This window comes from Pituophis catenifer, unplaced genomic scaffold (genome assembly GCF_029215685.1).
Source record: "Pituophis catenifer annectens isolate HBS135680 unplaced genomic scaffold, rPitCat1.0.hap2 SCAF_4, whole genome shotgun sequence".
NCBI classification, from domain to species: domain Eukaryota; kingdom Metazoa; phylum Chordata; class Lepidosauria; order Squamata; family Colubridae; genus Pituophis; species Pituophis catenifer.
The window spans coordinates 96,903,763-96,923,211 of NW_027256884.1; the positions used below are offsets into that span (position 1 = coordinate 96,903,763).

The following is a 19,449-nucleotide window of genomic DNA, read 5'->3' on the forward strand; positions in this document are numbered from 1 at the left end:
TAGCCTTGGGGTTCAATATTAAGAAACTGGAACTTCTTAGCTGTGACTCATCCTGGATATATGGCATTTCTGACTTATGATGAAGTTAAAGCACGGTTACAGAAATATAGCACCAAACCAGGAAGGTAATGAACTCAGTACTTTTTGCCAATTTACTTCAGTAGATTATGGAAGGTTGCCACTAGTTAGTCATGTTTCTGGATGGCTGGGAAATTTCATAATTTAATGACATTGGACTACAACCAGAAACTTTGCAGTAAGAGATGATTTGGTTCAGGGGGATTGGGAGGAAATAATTCAAAATCATAATAATTATCCTCATGAACAATATGTAGAAACAGGAAAACTTGAATATATTTAGCTAGGGGTCTGTTGAGAACAACTAGATTTTCCATAAAAAAAAATGATTTGTGTTGTTGTCATTTCCAAACAGTGGTGATAGGAAAACTAGTGACATGGTGAGCCATATTAAAAAAAAAAAGCACTTACAATAATGGCCATTATACATAGGAATTGAAGGAGCAACCATGTAGCACGTAGAACTATTTGACAGTAAAGAAACTGTTTTTAATGTTTATAATACACTGTTAGTCAAACAGTTAAGTTTCAGCTGAGTGCTCGGTCTGATTACAACTAAATTAAGAAATAGTTAGATTTCCATAAAGCTCAACATAAGATTTTATTTGTCTACTTTTTTAACCAAAGTGGAAAATATTGGTAAATTTAGATTACACAAATATTCTAATTTCTCTTTTTAAATTTTTATCCCGCCTTTATCAACTCTTTTATTCACTATAGCATTGTCCTTCGTTTTACAGCTACATTTTCAGATTAAGTTGCACTCGACTTGGGCAGTGGGCTATTGGTTATGTCACTGGTGATGGAAATATTTTACAGACCATACCCCACAATAAGCCTTTATTTCAAGCTCTAATTGATGGCAGCCGGGAAGGATTGTGAGTATAAATTATTTATATATAGAAGGTATGGGTTACTAATACAACAGGCACAAGTTAAAGCAAGGATATCAAACTTGTGGCCCATGCAGGCCACACCCATCCTGGCTCCTCAAGCACAAAAACAATCCCGATAGGTCACAATACGACCTGCGATACGATTGAGTTTGAGTTATAATGCCTGAGTTAAAGTATTTTTGATCTGATTGGATTATCATAATTGTAAAGTCTAGTTTCCCTTAAAACGTTCAACTGAGAATTTTTCTTGTGTCCCCAATTAGGGCAAACAGGACTAGAATGATGGCAATTGTGAAGTGAAATCAGCAGAGGAAAGGGGGGTGCAGTTAGCAGAGTCTTCTATGTGGAAGACATTAAGAATATAGATCTTTCAATGAAAAACAGGCATTTCTGGAAGGGAATTTTTAGCAGGAGATACTTGTATAGATCGTCTTTCAATATCACTCATTCAGCAATGGTTCCAATTTGTGATAGTGTTGAATAAATGGTAGTTACAAATGAAACTTCCCAGTTACTGTACATGATCATGATCCAGGCACTTAGCAACCAGCCCAGATTTCCAACAATTGCAATAATCCACAGTCATAATTACAATTTGTGACTTCCTACTGGCTTTCCACAAGCAAAGTCAATGGGTAGGCTGCCAGTAAGTCAGCCATGTGAGATCCTTGCTTAAAAACCCATGTAGTCCTTACTTAATGATGGCAACTGGCCTGCTGCAACTGTCATCACTGTTGTGCTATATGACATCAAGTTTTACAATCACATCACTTAGCAATGGAAATTCTTGTCTCAATTACCATAGTTAACTGAAGACTATTTGTAATGGAAAAAGCAAAACTGTTCACTCATCATCTAAGTATTCAATAGGTATATAAATGAAGAGCCAAACATTTATTTCCATTTCAGCTATCTTTATCCAGATGGACGAAGTTATAATCCTGATCTGACAGGACTATGTGAACCTATTCCACATGATCATATAAAAGTTACACAGGTATATTGTATGTTATTCACTTGGAGTGTATGTTATTCATTCATATCCATTAAGGAGATATATATATATATATATATATATATATATATATATATATATATATATATATATATATATATATATATATAGGTGTGTGGGGGTGTGGGTATATGTATATGTATATGTATATGTATATGTATATGTATATGTATATGTATATAGACATTTTTAAAACAGTTTATGTATTGTGTCTCCTAATGATGATAACTGATCATTAGGCTGATAGCAGTCAGAATGGCTGTAGTGATGAAGGGTTTTGGAGACAGCAGTTCAACACATCTCAAGGACCATGAAAATTCTGAGTATGAGTTTAAAATCCAGTTTGGACTGGGCTAACCATATTAAGAAAAGATTTGCCAAGATACCAGTACTTCAGATACTTTTAAGTATGCATCACTATAAGCATATTAGTTTAATGAATTTGTTATTCCTATGGAAAAAAATTAACCCAAACTAGTTTTCATTTAATTTTCAGAAAATTAATCATGACAAAGGGACAGGTCGATTTTTTAAGTTGTTTTTATCATTTTGTTTAAGTTTTACTCCATTCTCTTTCATCACTTTGAAGTTTAAGATTGTTCTATTTAACTTTTTTTACAGTATTTTGGGATTTTTACCCATATTTTGTATTTTCCCCTAACTTTAAATGTATTTATTTCAATAATGGCTAGGAGGCAGCAACAAATCTTTGTTTAAAATTCTAAAAGAAATATATACTTTAAGAATATATACTTTAAGCGCAATTTCTCCTGCTGGTCAAGACTTTGTATTACTGCCATTATAATAATTGTATTACCAAAAAAGTTACTTATTAAATAATACCAAATCCAATAAATATCATAAAAATATTCCTTTCTAAAAGGCTTGATGCATTTAGATAAACCACAAAAAGTATTTGTGATTTCTGAAACCTGAATTAATCTATTAGGGCAAATTTTAATGAACTACTGTCCTTTTATCATTAACTGATGCAGTTGATGGTAGGCTTTGGGATGGGATTCAAAAGACTATTTTTGTCTTTGGCTCTCTACTTAAAAATTCTGTCTCTACTGGTAATGTTTGAATAAAACCAAATTATGCTTTATTTCTCTGATGATGTAGATTCTTGTGCAACAGATTTGAATCAGAATAATTTATTTTAGTTAAAGCATTACAATGCTGGGTGGGTGGTTTTTTTATGGTTTATGAGCAATAGAAATTTTGTATAAATAGATTTTCATGTATTTGAAAAAACAATAACATATAAATATATGAATATCTTCAGTAACAATTTGTCTTACTAGTATATGTTATGATGTAAAAGTTACAACCTGAATGGTAAGCCAAGTAGCTCTTATATTATCATTTTCAGAGGCTCTTCATTGCAGTCATTCCTTTTCAGGAACAATATGAATTATATTGTGAAATGGGTTCCACATTCCAGCTTTGTAAAATTTGTGCTGAAAATGACAAAGATGTGAAGATTGAACCTTGTGGACATTTGATGTGTACATCTTGCCTGACTGCATGGCAGGTAACTGTCCTTCTGTAATCAAATTCATACATGCCCTTTTTCTACTTCTCATTCTTTTTTGTATTGATACATTAACTAATGTTTTAGTTGTAGGAATAAATCTTGAAATGATAGTTTATTCATATGTAGAGAAATAGCATAACTTCTTTCAAATACTGTAAGTGTAGAACACTTTTATATTCTTTATCAGGAAAATGCAGTGTATGGGTAGGTGGGTAGTTAGCAAGAAGATTTAAAAAACTGGGTACTAACAAACCTGGGTATTGAATTTAACATTTCCAAGTTTGATGTAACTTAATTCTATTGTCCTTTGTAGTAAATCTGTTTAAAGAATACTCTGAATTATTTTTTGTTTGTAAGTAGCTGTTAAGAGTTTGACACTTGTAATAGCAAGGGGACATAACTGAGCATGGAAAGAAAAATATTCTCAAATAAATGAGACAAAAATCAACCAACAGTATAATTCTCCCACCTAAGATGAATATTCAGTCACTAAGAATATCTGCAACATTGACTTGTAACTTCTGAAATCACTTAATCAGAAAAATTAACTATAATATAAAGAGGCTGCATAAATGATAGGAATCCTCTTTTTAAAAAATATCTTCCCATTTATTCATTGATAGGGATATTCTCTTGGAAGCAGTTGTGAAAACAATATAGAATTAGAAGCACGGTATCATAGAATTTTTCTGGGTCATAGCATCAGTGGGAATGTAGCTTTTTAATAAAACAAAAACATTTAATATATAGTCAAGCTGTAACTAGCTAGTGACATCCAAGTAAATGGAGTATTAGGTTTTCCTTCATTAACAGTCATTTCGTTTAAAATAAATTTCACTGCACATTTAACTTCTGTATAATTAACAAGCTGATGAAGGGAATATACTGCAGCAGTTCAGTTTCTACTTGCCAATGGTTAGTGTTTAATTGCTGTCATAATGGCTCGTTAGAGATGCCTAAGGAGAGAGTTCTGGTAGTTTTTTATCATAATAAAGCATCTGTTTTACTTAATAAAATAAGTTACTCCCAGCTCCTTAGTGAATACAAAATCACATTTGCATGATATTTTATGCCGAAGGTCGATCAGTCCCTGTGCATGTTGGGTATCCCTTTGTTTTAAAGGCACTGAAATAAAAATACAACTAAAATAAGGTAAGATGAGATGAATTTTTTCTCTAAACAAAGGTTTCTAATTGATTTCTATGTATATATTACTATAGCCATATTTTGCTTTTTTATTGTTATATAATTTTGCATAGATCCCTAACTTAACTTAAAGCATAAAGCAGAAGTCATTGAATAAATTGGCACTTTTTCTGTAGTAAACATTTTAAAATCTGACAAGTACATGCCCAAAACCCAAATTGAATTATATAGGTGGGCACATGCATGTATTTTTTTAAATCTTGGTTTGCATTATAATGTTTAAAAAGACTTCAGTAAATTAAATGCCTAATTTATGTATTAAAAATTTAAAAGTATATATTTTACATATTTATAAGTAATGGTATAAATGCCTAAGAAGGATTGACAATGGTAGTTGGCTCTTCTGATATGAGACTTTAGGATTTGACATCAGTTTAGTCCTTAGTAATCTAAAAGATTATACTCCTCAGCCCTAAACTTTTCACTATGTAAGTTGCAGCTCCACTGTTCTAAAAATCAAATATGAGTTAAATAATATATAAGCAGTATTGGTTATAAAGCCCTGCAATGTGATGATTGGACTAAGGAGATCCATATTTGCATACCCAAACAGCCATAAAATTCTGTTGGTAACTTTTGATGAGTTGCTACAATCTGTTTTACAGGATTGTTGTAAAAATTAAAAGAGAAAACGCCTTAAACTTCTTAATGAAATATTTGATGTAAGTGCATTGAATATAGATTTCTTAAAAGAATCCTGCATTAAATAGGTTTCTGATCATTAGCTTATTGCACTACTTTCTCACAACTAAAATGTGTGGTTGCTAAGAGTCAACACCAAATGATGGTAACTAATCAATCAGATAAAAAGTCTCACAAATAGCAGCATGCATCTTTTCATCTGGTGTCAACAATAAACTATTATAAAATATTATGCAATATTACCAAAACAGTACATATTACCTCATTCTTTGATAAGTAAAGAATATTGTGTTTTTCAGTACAATACAATACAGTACAATTCTTTATTGGCCAAGTGTGATTGGACACACAAGGAATTTGTCTTTGGTGCATATGGTCTCAGTGTACATAAAAAGAAAAGATACATTCATTAAGAATCATAAGGTACAACACTTAATGATAGTCGTAGGGTACAAATAAGCAATCAAATCATACTAGGAAACAATATAAATCATAAGGCTACAGCAACAAGTTACAGTATTAGTCATAAGTGGGAGGAAATGGGTGATGGAACGATGAGAATAGTAATAGTAATACAGACTTAGTGAATAGTTTGACAATGTTGATGGAATTGTTTGTTTAGCAGAGTGATGGTGTTCGGGGAAAAACTGTTCTTTTGTCTAGTTATTCTGGTGTGCAGTGCTCTATAGGGTTGTTTTGAGTATAGGAGTTGAAACAATTTATGTCCATGATGCGAGAGGTCCTTAAATATTTTCACAGCCCTCTTTTTGACTCATGCAGCACACAGGTCCTCAATGGAAGATTGATAGTAATTGTTTTTTCTGCAGCTCTAATTATCATCTGATGTCTGTGTCTGTCTTGTTGCGTTGTAGAACCAAACCAGACAATTATAGAGGTGCAGATGACAGACTTAATAATTCCTCTGTAGAACTATATCAGCAGCTCTTTGGGCAGTTTGAGCTTCCTGAGTTGGCACAGAAAAAACATTTTTTGTTGTGCTTTTTTGATGACGTTTTTGATGTAAGGTATCCATTTTAGGTCTTGAGATATGATAGAACCTAGAAATTTGAAGGTCTCTACTGTTGATACTGTGTTGTCTAGTATTGTAAGAGGTGGTAGTATGGGAGGGTTTCTCCTAAAGTCTACCACCATTTCTACGGTTTTGAGTGTGTTCCGGTTGCATCTTGAGGCTAGTTGTTCAACCTCCTGTCTGTATGCGGATTCATCGTTGTCTCGAATGAAACCAATCGTTGTATCTTCTGCAAACTTCAGTAGCTTAACAGATGGATTGTTTGAGATGCAGTCATTGGTATATAGAGAGAAGAGGAGACATCATACATCCTTGGGGGGCCTCTGTGCTAATTGTACAGGTATCTGATGTGATTCTGCTTAGCTTCACCTGCTGCTTCCTGTCTGTTAGGAAGCTTATGATCCACTTACAAGTGTGTGCAGGTACCGCTAGCTGGTTTAGTTTAGTTAGAATAATATCTGGAATGATGGTATTAAATGCTGAACTAAAGTCTACAAAGAGGATCCTGCATAGGTCTTTGGAGATTCAAGATGTTGTAGAAGGTAGTGCAGAACCATATTAACAAATCATCTGTCAATCTATTTGCTTGGTATGCAAATTGCAGGGAGTCTAACAGCAGATCTATTATGGTTTTCAAGTGGGACATCACTAGCCTTTCAAAGGTTTTCATAACTACATATGTTAGAGCAACTGGTCTATAGTCATTCAGTTTCTTGATGGAGCGCTTCTTCAGCACTGGGATGATAGAGCGTTTGAAGCAAGAAGGAACATAGCACATCTCTAGTGATTTATTGAAGATTCAGGTGAAGATGGGGCCAATTAGTCAGCACAGACTTTTAAGCAAGAAGGAGTTATCTTGTCTGGGTCTGGTGCTTTTCCTGGCTTTTGTCTGTGAAATAGATCTTGCACTTCCTTTTTTGTGATCACCAGGGATTGTGAACCCCTGATGGGTAAGTTAAATTCCCTAACATGAGGAATAATATCATTTTTTCTAATTTCTAAATATGTTTGAGATATATTAAGATTGACAAAAAGGCATGAATGTATCTTATTTATGTAAAAACAAAGAGTGTGATAGTCTGTCCAACTGCCATTGGTCTTTCCCAACATCGTATGTAATAGAAAATTGCTGGTGCTGCTATTCATTTGAAGCTTTTTCTCTCTCTCTTTGTCTCCATATTTGTATCTGTGTTTTTAAAAATACTATTAATATGTTTTTCATTACGTTAATAATCTTCTATGTAGTAAAATAGTGCTAAATAGTTCTCAGCATTTAAACATTTTTGTTTTTCATAATTCAGGAATCTGATGGTCAAGGATGTCCTTTTTGCCGTTGTGAAATCAAAGGAACTGAACCCATAATCGTAGATCCCTTTGATCCCAGAGATGAAAACATAAGATGCTGCAGTATTTTGGATAGCTTTGGTATTCCTATGCTTGATTTCGATGATGATGATGACAGAGAAGAGTGTTTGATGATGAATCGATTAGCTTCTGTGAGAAAGGTACTTCTCTTTTTCCTGAAATATGCAATGACTTTGTAGTTTGCAATTATAATTTACACATCAATTAAAGCAGGGGTGTCAAACTCGATTTCATTGAGGGCCGCATCAGGGTTGTGTTTGATCTCAGGGGCTAGGGTGGGCGTGACCAGGGTGGGCATGGTGAGCTCGATGTCACTTGCATCAGGGGTGCCTATGGAGGCCCAGCGCTCTGGCAGTGAAAATGGGCTCCCAATCTCTGTTTTCGGCTGTGGCAACCTCCTGCAACCCTCTGCCAGTGAAAATGGAGCTCAGGAGGGTTGTCAATGGCCCTCCCGAGCTCCGTTTTCTCCAGCAGAGGCACTGCAGGCTGGTCCTTCACTGTTTCCATGGTGGCCTCTCGGGCCAGATCTAACCACCCCGCGGGTTGGATTTGGTTCCCATGCCTTGAATTTGACATCCCTAGATTAAAGAATTTGCAATGGTTATAAGTGTGAAAACCGGTCATAAATCTTTCTTTCAATGCTATTGTCACTTCGAACACTGACTAAACGAACTGTTGCGTAAAAATATGAACTAGTAGACTAAATTACATCATTGCATATTCACTGCCTGTAAACTGATGCATTCTCTCTATTTCATGGAGAATGTTGGAAAATAAGAAGAATCCTTTTGTATTATTATAGAAAACCATTTAGCTCAGCAGCTTATTTCTAACTCTAGCAATCTAAGTGCTTCCATGAGAAAGGTATGGATAGATGAGTATTTCCTATGTTTTCTATCTAAAACCAGGTATCAGAGACAGATTCACTCTGATATTCCATTAATTATAATAGCTAATTACAGTTGAAGATTAATTTCTACAATAGCGAGCTGTATCAATCCAAATGTTGCTGAACTACAATTGCTAGTATCAATGATATTGTAGTTTGTTAGCAACTGCTGAGCCAGGGGTTCCTGCCAACCTATTTTGTCACCACTTCATATATGTATGCAATTTATAGCTGAAGATCTTTCCATAACTGATTATGCATGTACTGCTAATATCTTTCATATTTTACTATATTTCAACCCATTTGAATGTTCTGAGGATTAAATAAAAAATTCTAAGAGATCTCATAAAACTTGATTGAAAGTAGGCTTATACGTAGAACAAATTTTTATAGTCGGTATATTTAAGCTGTGTTTATGCCTGTAGTACTGTTGCCTACCCTATATAAGATAATTTGGGGATAGAGTTCTAGAACTTCTCCCACTTAATTTGCAAATGGAAATCAATAAATTTTGTGGTCCGCTGCGGAGCTGGAAGCAGAGTCTGACAGTGAGGAGGCTGGAGAGGAACATGAGCAAGTCCTGGATTCTCAGGAAGGGTCGGAGGCTGAGATAGGGTCAGGGCCATCGTGGAGTTATATGCTGACTCCAGAGCCTGATGTCAGTGAGGCAGAGGAACAGGGGGAGCCTGTTCCCAGTGCGCGCATGCACAGAGCTGCCAGAAGGCAAGAACAGTTAAGACAAAAGGGGCGACTCAGGAGTAAGGGTTGGAGATGATTGGCCCCTCTCATAAGAAATAAAGGAGGAGCAAAGGCATGTGAGCCTTTTCAGAAAGCAATTTTTTTGTGCTGTCGGTTTAGATTCTGAAGCTCCATTTTGACTCTGTGCTCCATGTGGCCTTGCAAAACTAATTGCCAATTAGGTCTTTGGCAGCGTGTCAAGGGAGCTAAAGGTGGGTGCTTATCTGCCTTATCCCGAAGGACTGTGGCAGATTTCTGTCGGGCTCTTTAAAAACTATTTGTGACTCATCACGGGCTGGGAATGAACAGAATTCACACCGTTTGAAATAAAAAGAGGGTTTTGGGGACTAATTGTGTGGTTTTTACTGTCTCAAAAGCCTAGGCCAGAACATAAATGAAGGTAAAAGAAGGAAGCAAATATAAACAAAATCATTAACAACAATGTCACAATTTGGGTTCGCTTGAATTTCTTGGCTAGGTGGCAATCATGCTGAGTGCTGGCTGATATCCAGCCTGCATAAAGTTGGCCACTGGTATAATTTTATGTCCATCTGTGTATGTAACATACACATATGCAGACATGCATATATGCACCAATATATTTTCAGGAAACAAATTAGTAAACTTGAGAACAGAAATTGAAATTATTTTCCGATGATAGTCTTTTTACATTTACTTATTTAAAGAACTCTTTAGAATTGATCTTACACAGTATGGTTCAATACCAAAGTATCAGATTAAAGAACTGAAATGGCATTACTGTTATAAAAATGAAATACCTAGAAATTTAAGATCCTTTTTTAAAAACAAATTACCTCCTGAGAAACATAATGGCAAATAACTACAGAAAGCAAAAACAGTCTTGTTTCAGAAAACATCCAACGGTAAGGATCCTTCTGCTAAGGCTTAGTTTTCTATTTTAAAGAACTCTAATAAAAACTAAAGATAGAGCACTAAATTACTGACAGAGAGAAATAACTAACTTTAAATGGTCCAACAAAAGATTGAGGATTAAATTTAAGTCATTAGAATCAATCAAATCTTTATTATAGTAATAGACCGGCATAAATGATATTACAAGATTCCAAAGAGTGAGGTAGTCAAGCAGTATGAAACTTCAAATTGTATAACGCTAGTGGTCTAATTTAGATAATAGACTGGATTATATTGACTTTTGCTGGGTTGCCTCTGTTGAGGGAGAGGATTTCCACTTGTTTTACAAGTTACAATCAAATGTTTGGCTTCATATAAAGAAACATTTTAGGAGAGAACAATCATTAGTAAGTGACATATTAAAAGTATGGGGTAAAAATAGAAAAAGAATAAGCAGATTTATCATGTCTTGCTTTGTTATTAAACATTTCATGAAGATGAAAATTCAAATAATTATTTATTAAAAGCCAACAAAATACTGAATGTTAACTGGCAAAAGTGGGATAAAAGGCTGTCAAAAGCGGGCAATTTCTCCTCTGTTCTGTTCCAAGAAGGAAACAATTTAGTGAATCAGAATGAGGGTATCTAACAACCCTAACACCAAATTTATTAGTTGTTTATGAAGTTCTCATCCAAATCTGACGGAACTATAGGTACCCCTCATTTAGCAGCATTTAAGCAATTTCATAAATACCATGGTGGTAATAAATTTAAAAACAAAAAATCAAAATGCGCACATTTTCTACCGAATTTTGTTGGCAGGACAAGTTTTCAGTGTGAAATTGAATAAGGGCTGGTCAGTTTCAGTCAGCAATGGATGGATCAACTATTTAAGGTCACAGAGATGAGCTTGTCAACTTGCCATTAGCACTTTTTAGGAAAGGGCTGATCTGTGGAGAAAAGCAGGTCAGGAATAAATAGCTTTTTTAAGCAAAACGGGTCTGGCATAGGACACTGTATGAGAGAACTTACCTGAATGAGAGAGCAGCAACCAGTGATTTTTGTAACATGTATCTCTTTCAGTCACTTGTTTACTTAATGACCATTTCTGTTCTGATTTAAGAAACAGATTGTGGTTGCTAAATGAGCAGAGTGTGATTTATGAATAAAATTGTGAAGAGAAAGAAGAGCCGAGTTTTGCTAAGTGCTCCTTTAAAAGTGGGATATAATATTAATAAAGTAAATAATAAAATACAAAGACCTGCAAATAGAAATAGAAAGCAAGCAAGTGTAGCACCAATAGTCATACATTCCTTGGGCGCAATCCTAAAACAACTAGAGCACCACTTGAACACCATTGGCATTGACAAATGCGCCATCAGTCAATTGAAAAAGCAGCTTTACCCAAAACAGCTTGCATCCTGAGGTGATACCTCTAACACCATCAAACATCCACATCTGCCTGTCCCAGGTCCTTGGGAAAGACTCGATAGAGCGACAAAAAATGCCAAATCCAGTCTAAACATCTTATATTGTTATAATTGACAGGTGCCTAGTAAGAACTTGCAAATTGGTGCTTTCCCTGAATTGTGAATATGACATACTTCATAACATCTTCTGTTGCAGTGTAATGAAAGACAGAATTCCCCAGTGACATCTCCAGGATCATCTCCTCTTGCTCAAAGAAGGAAACCATTTCCTGATCCCATACAAGGATCCCATCTTACCCTTCCACCAGTACCTCCTCGATTGGACCTAATACAGAAAGGAGTTTCCCGATCCCCTTGTGCCAGCCCGACAAACTCACCAAAGGTAAAAGTACAATTTAGTAATAGAACTTAGAAATGTAACATTATTTTTCTTAGAAGCATACTGACCCCCTCTTTAGTTGTTGTTCTCAGGGTTTATCTGCTTTTATTCAAATCCAGTGAAATCGATTAACTTGCAATCATTCCTGCACCTAAGCTTTTGCTTATCTTTTCACGAAGTCAATATTTTGTGTATTTGGAAAAGCAAACAATAATTAGAACAAGTAAAGCATATAAACTGGTGTATGTGTCTTCACTATTTAACTCTGTGCTCTCCTTCCTATTGAAATGTGCAAACGTTTTGTCACCATTCGAAGAGACATCATCCGTGTGTTTTGAACTGACAATGTCTCCTTGAATGGATTTTGAAACATTTGCAACCAAATTGCCAAGCTCAAACCAACATCCTAATCGCCTCCCTGTGTTGATACTTTGATACTTTCTATATAGTCTAGGTTCTTTTCAAAAATTACAAGATACCTTATAAAGTTAATTATTTTACTTGTTTGTTCATTGATATTTTAATTAATGTTATCATTTTAACTGACACTGAAGGATTAGGCTTCTGGATTTAATTTATAACATGGGTTTGCTTTTATATTTGGGTGTGTTTATATTGATTCATTCAAATAATTTTACAATATTAATTTTTAATTTCATGCTGATCATTTTAGCCAGTGATGTATGAATTAAAGTGACTATACAAAATACTGTATTTGTCACTAAGTATAGATTATATACTTAATGAAGCATTTTATTTTGTGTTATGTCTCAGTCTTCTCCAGGTATGATGAGGAAACAAGACAAGCCTCTTCCAGCACCACCACCACCAATACGAGATCCACCTCCACCTCCACCAGAAAGGCCTCCACCCATTCCTCCAGATAATAGGTTAAGTAGACATTTGCATCATCCTGAAAGTGTATCTGCCAGAGAACAACCAATGCCACTTGAAGCCTGGTGCCCCAGAGAAGTGTGTGGGAATAATCAAATTGTGGGATGTCGTATAGTAGGAAATGATAATTGTCCCAAACCTGGACTTACTGCAAGCTCAAATATGAATGGAAGACATTGTCGTATGGGTTCTGACCCATTATTTCTACGAAAGCACAGATTCCCTGAATTACCTTTAGAAGGTACCAAGGTAAGAGCCAGATGGTATGATGCATGAAGTTTAGTTTTAGTTAGGAATATTGAACTTGAAGTCTGATGCTGTTGAGAAGTGTATGGAATAATTAAATAATAGGAAGTCATTTATAGGAAATAATAATTGGACTTACTGCAAATTCAGATATCAGTAGAAAACATTATTGCATGTGTTATGATACAAGATTTCTGCAACAATTCTAATGTCATAATTACTATTGGAAGATACATGATACAATATATGAAGTTTAATGAACATGAATGCTTAAATAATAGTACAGTATAAGGGTAAATGTAATATATATTTTAGTGGCCTATTATAATTTATTTGAAAATTGTATAGTAAAATAACTAAAAACAAAAAATTCTATATCAGACATTTTTAAGGAATATGCTTATTAAAGTGTTTGAGGGAACCCTAGCTAAATTAATTACATAACAAAATACAAAATGGAATAACAGTTGGAAGAGACCTTGGAAGCTTTATAGTCCAACTCCCTGCACAAGCAGGAGACCTTATACTGTTCTTGACAAATGGCTTTCCAATTTCTTTTTAAAAACCTCCAATGATGGAACATCCACAACTTCTAAAAGCTGTTCCAGTGGTTAATTGTTCTCACTGTCAGGAAATTTCTTAGTTCGAGCTGCTGCTCTCCTAAATATCTGTTATATTTGTTACATATTCTGTTCTGTTAAAAAGTGTGTAAGGAAACCTTAGCTGAATTATTTATAGTGCTGAATACATGAAATTGATATTGATGACAGGCAGAAGAATCATGAAATTAAAGATGAGAATGGGTTCAAAATGTTGTAAATGAGCATTTTACTTGCATATAGTTTGCAAATTACCATCCTGTGAAATCTATCTATTGCAGATATTTTCAAATGGCCATCTAGGTAATGAAGAATATGATGTTCCACCTCGCATTTCACCTCCCCCTCCAGTTGTTTCAGCCATGCCAAATATGAAGTAAGTTCAATTTTAAGAACATTAATTATATAAATTATGAGGATGCAGTTTTTTTTATTTTTATGAATTAGAATTATGTATTGAGTAGAATATGCTCACAAATTTGGACTTTTCAGATCTTCATTTATCTAGAAGTGGTGTTCAAATATGAATTTTAAAAATATAAATAATAAAAATATTATAGAAGAGCATTAAAGAAGGCTGTGAATAAATATTGAAAGTTACCATATCATGGATCCTTCAGATTCTGTTAATAGGCATTTCATAATTATAATCACAAAACATAGATCTTTACTGAAGTCTTAAAAATGCAGAATTTGTGATGCATACAAAACTCTGAAAAATCAGAGTTAATAAGGCAATAATAATTTTGTGTCAATATGGGATTCACTAAAGTGAAAAAAGTAGTTTCTAGAATTAACCCGCCATCTTCTCTTTCATCTCTGTTTGTTGAAACAATAGGCTTTTTGTCAGGAGAAATAAAGTCTGTTTTAGGAGTCATTAGGTTGATCTAATATTTCATTTTTAAATAATGATAAAAAACATTTTCTAAAATGGGGGAAGAGTAGATTTACCTCCCGAAAGGCTCTCTCCGGAACTTTTCATAAATCCTGGCAACTGCTAGGAGACTATAAGTTCTATTTCTACCTTGTCATAAAGCCTCTAGGTGACCATGAACCATGCCCCCTCTCGCAACCGTACGGAGGAGAAAGTGGCAAAACAGTTCCAAAATCTTGCCAATGAAACTGTAAAGAGTTTTCCAGACACTCGCCAGGCATCAACACTGATTTGAAGGCATATAGTCACACAAATAATGCTTAATTATAGAAGTCATTGAAAGAATTTTGATGAAAATGTTTCAAAAGCAGTTTTTTAAAAAGATTCAGCAGTTGTAGTATCCAGGTTTGAGGAAAGCGGGTTACGATGAACCCCAAATTACCATCATAAAAATGGAAAAGAGTAAAAACTATTTACTTTTCCTAAAAATTCAAACTAAAAATTCAGAATTTGAAATTAACCTCTCTAAGGGAGATAGAATGGTCAATTTTCAGTCACCATCATTCTTTCCTTCTAGTCTCCCATAAATTAGACAAATATCTGGGAGAATAAATATAGAATTGTGTATAGTGCTGATAAAAGGACTTTTAATAAGATATTTTCTTTTGTCTTTTTTTCCTCTATAGGACTCTGTTTCATAAATGCTGTTTTTCACCACTAGTTATAATCCCTTTCCCCATATCTTTAAATTCTTATGAATCTGATGATATGATAAATATCTCTCACACCACCTCTTTTATAGATTCCCATTAACTGTTTATTCTAGGCTGAAAGTATAAAAGCAAGAGTGTTCTTTCTAGTCAAAAAAACCCTGTAACCATTAAGTACCAGATGCAGGACCATCTGAGTGGATCTTGAGGAAATAGTTTATTTTTATTAAAGCTGAAATTTTACAGAATCCTCATGATATGCACTGCAGTTGATAAAACATGAAACTATTAAGGTTTTTCTTAAAAAAATATATGTGGCAAAACATCAGAAATGTATTTCATTTATTTATGAAAATGTATATTCCTGCCTAACTCACTGTCAGTAATTCTGGGCAGTTTAAAAACGCAATATAAAAACAGTAACAAGCAGTAACCCTCCACCCCATTCCCGTGATGACAACTATCAATCAAATAAACCACTTGATAGGCTCTATCTCGATCTGAAGTCACCAGGCTCGTTGACATGTCTTCAGGGCCTTTTGAAAGTTGTACTGGGGCCAATCTTATCTCAAATTATCCCAATTTTCCACTGGGAGGGAGCCATCATGGAGAAGGCCTTTCTTCTTGGTCCTGTTAGATGAACATTCTTAGGAGAAGGGGCCAGTAACATTCCCTGCTCCTTCTACTCTGGTGGGTCAGGTAAATATAACTGGGAAAAGATGATCATTCAAATAACCTGGTCCCAAGTCATATAGGGCTTTAAAGGTGACAACCAGCATCTTCAATTGGATCTGGAAGTGGATCAGTAGTCAATGCAGTCGCCGCAGGAGAGATGACACATGTGTATATCTAGGCCTGCATAAAGCCATGTGGACTGCCACATTTTGAACCAATTGAAACTTCTGGATACTTTTCAAGGGCAGCCCCATATCATTACTTATAATTAATATAAAATTATTTATTTATTTAGCATTTATTCATTTATTATATACTGCACATCTCATACAACTCCAGGTGATTTAAAATAACAAGTTTTAAAATATAGAAATGAATAAAACCGATTAAAATTGCAAAACAAGAAAAAAAATAACTAATAACATACATTGTAAATTAAGAATGTATACTGTATATTGGGGCGAGTCAAATTTTTCAGCTTTCAATTTCCAAACATTAGGGGTGCTCAAAAGTTGTGACTGCCTTGGGGATTGTAAAGACAGTTTGTTACTTTAATATAATTTAGATGTGCTTGGTAACTACATAAATATAACTTTTGTTTGTTTTATTATACTGTATACTATTAAAACATATTGTAAAAAATAAATGTCTGTACATATTCAATAGGTCAATTAAATTACATAATCAAAAATAGTATCTCATATGTCTATAGTATCATTTGCTCACAAAGTTATGCTTAAGCAGGCATTCCAAAATCCAATTTTGATCTTGCCAACATAAAACTTATTAGAGTAAATCGAACTTGCCAGGGCTTATCATCTATTCATTAGATAGATCATAAGATGGTATGTCAGATGCATAAAGTATGTCATAGAAGCACTATCCTTGACAACTGAATGTGAGATCATTGGTGTCATTTGATATGGTTCTTATAGTTGAAAAATGTTATAAATGTTATATCTGAAATGATCAATGCTAGATGTCAAATTAATAGTTTCAGTTCAAGTATAATCTTGAATCACATATATATTCATTAACACAATTAATCCAGTTTCTGTAGTTTTGTATAATGTTCCTGCTGGCAAATGAAATACTCATTTGGGATACTGATTAAAAAACACGTCTGTTTTGTCTTGTTTCAGAGACTTTACAAAAAGTAGTAAATTCTTGCATTTTATCTTTATAAGCCTTATATTTCATTGAATGTTACATACTTTTTATTAAATAAATTAATTTAAAAAGCCACCTTCCTTTTGGTTATATTTTATATAGCTTGAAGTGCTTTGAAACACTTACAGTTTGTGTAATACAAAATGCCTAATAGTGAAAACCCTGTTTTGGAAGAAAAATGTTCCCTTTCTCATGAAACTCCCCCTAAATTATAGTTTGAAGCTAGTTATCTCTTTTACTTCTTCGCATCACATTGGGTATTTCTCCCCCATTTTTTGATTTTTAATTGTTCTAAAGCTAACCAAAATGGACACCAACAAACCATAACTTTGCCCTTACACTTTAGGGTGTTTGCAAGTATAATCAGAATCTTTTGAGTTCTATAATACCATCTAAATGTCTTAAATGCCTGCTTTTAAAATATCCGTACATAATTACAGTTCCTAAAATTTTCTTTGGAGATTGAACTCTCAGAGTTGGGAAGACACCATTGTCTTTGGATCTTATGGAAATAAATTCATAGTATCTTGTATTTTGATATATGTTTTAGTGATAATTTGCATTATAAATGATTGATGAATTGTTAATTTGTTGAAATATTTCCATGGAACAATTGTTTTTTTGACACATACAACATTTCAAATTTTATTTAAAGAAAATACAACTATGATTCCTTAATTTTATATTCAGTTCTTCTAATTTTTTAAAAATAACATTGTATGGCTTAAACTTCTTTGCTTTGTCTCTCTCTGTTTTGAGACATCTGAATTTGTTTTGCAAAGAAAGCTGTAGTTAATCAAAGCTGGAAATTTCTGAGTGTCTCCTTTGCTTGTGGAAAAAGAGAGACGAGAGCAAAGTGCACAACCTCCATAAGGAAGTGGAACACATTTGTATCTCATTAAATGCACATACCTACTCTATTTTTGGCTTTGTTGTGGCAATAAAATAGAAAAAAATGTAATTAAATCCATTTGTAAATGCAGTGATTGATATATTTATTTTCTGTACCAACAAAAACTCATCTGGATTTGGTGTACTTTTCTCTTGAGGTCTTCTGTTGCTGTTATAAATTCCTTTTCGGAAAAATCAAGAGAACATGTAGAAGATGAGTACAAGATTCCTTCATCCCATCCCGTTTCTTTGCCTTCACAATCACTTCATTGCCATAATATGAAGTCTCATACTCGGTAAGGTTATTTGAAGATGATGGTAAAGAACCATTTGACATGACATTCAGTTTAGTTTTATATTTGATTATAGTTAATCATAATATTACTTTTAAGATTACATCTTTACCCAGAATTTAAAATATTTTGGTATCAGGTTTCAGTACCTCTCTGCTAAATTTTTAGGCATTGTTCTTAGTTTTTTTTTCACACAAAGAATAGACTTTTTGCTGACATACATTCTCAGAATATAATTCACAGCTTTTAATACTTATACTTAAATGTCTTCATAGAATATCACCTTTTTAACATATTTCAGCAAGTACACACACACAGACACACACACACTAAACACGATTGGGTCTGGGCAGTAATCAATAACTCCTTGAGAGTGGAGGTAATTCCATCAACTCTTAAGAAGGCATTAGTGCACTCTGTCCTGAAGGAGTCATGTCCTGACTCAACCAGTCTAGCATTTGTCCAGTCTACAATCTTTCCTTTTTTTAGGAAAGCTTGTAAATAAGATGGTTGTGTAGCAGCTGCAGAGAATCCTGGATGAAACAGATTATCTGGACCTTTTTCAGTCAGGGATTCTGACTGTGTACAGGACTGAGACAGCAGTGACTGTTCTCTTAGATGACCTCTGGCAGTAGTGGGAATAGTGTGACTGTCCTCGTTCTTCTTAATCTCTTAGTGGCCTTCAATTCCATTGATCACGGTTCTTTCCGGATTATCTTTGGGAATTGGGGTGAGCAACATTGCTCTGATTCTCCTTTTTTCTCCAGGCTCCATTCCAGTTGGAGTTGATGGGGGTAGTGTTCTAACCCATGGCCCCTACTTTGTGGGGTACCCCAGGGCTCAGTTCTCTGTCCTGTCCTATGTAACAGTCACATGAAGGCACTGGGTGAGGAGATCCAACAATCGTGGATAAGGTATCATCCATATGCTGATGCTACCTAGCTTTGTATCTCCACTCTGGACTACCTGTCCTATGTCAGTGCCTGGAGGCTGTAAGAATATTGATGGGATACTTTGGT

At 34.4% G+C, this 19,449-nt stretch overlaps 1 protein-coding gene across 1 annotated transcript in view; it reads left to right on the forward strand.

The window, feature by feature from the left end:
* The window catches only part of CBLB (Cbl proto-oncogene B), a 72,478-nt gene that overhangs the window by 38,576 nt on the left and 14,453 nt on the right, over window positions 1-19,449 (forward strand). The window contains exons 6-14 of the mRNA XM_070943767.1: window positions 4-125; window positions 819-956; window positions 1,884-1,971; window positions 3,392-3,523; window positions 7,706-7,909; window positions 11,896-12,081; window positions 12,853-13,221; window positions 14,099-14,193; window positions 18,296-18,433. Of these exons, the coding sequence (XP_070799868.1) occupies window positions 4-125; window positions 819-956; window positions 1,884-1,971; window positions 3,392-3,523; window positions 7,706-7,909; window positions 11,896-12,081; window positions 12,853-13,221; window positions 14,099-14,193; window positions 18,296-18,433 (1,472 nt within the window). The remainder of the gene's footprint in view (window positions 1-3; window positions 126-818; window positions 957-1,883; window positions 1,972-3,391; window positions 3,524-7,705; window positions 7,910-11,895; window positions 12,082-12,852; window positions 13,222-14,098; window positions 14,194-18,295; window positions 18,434-19,449) is intronic.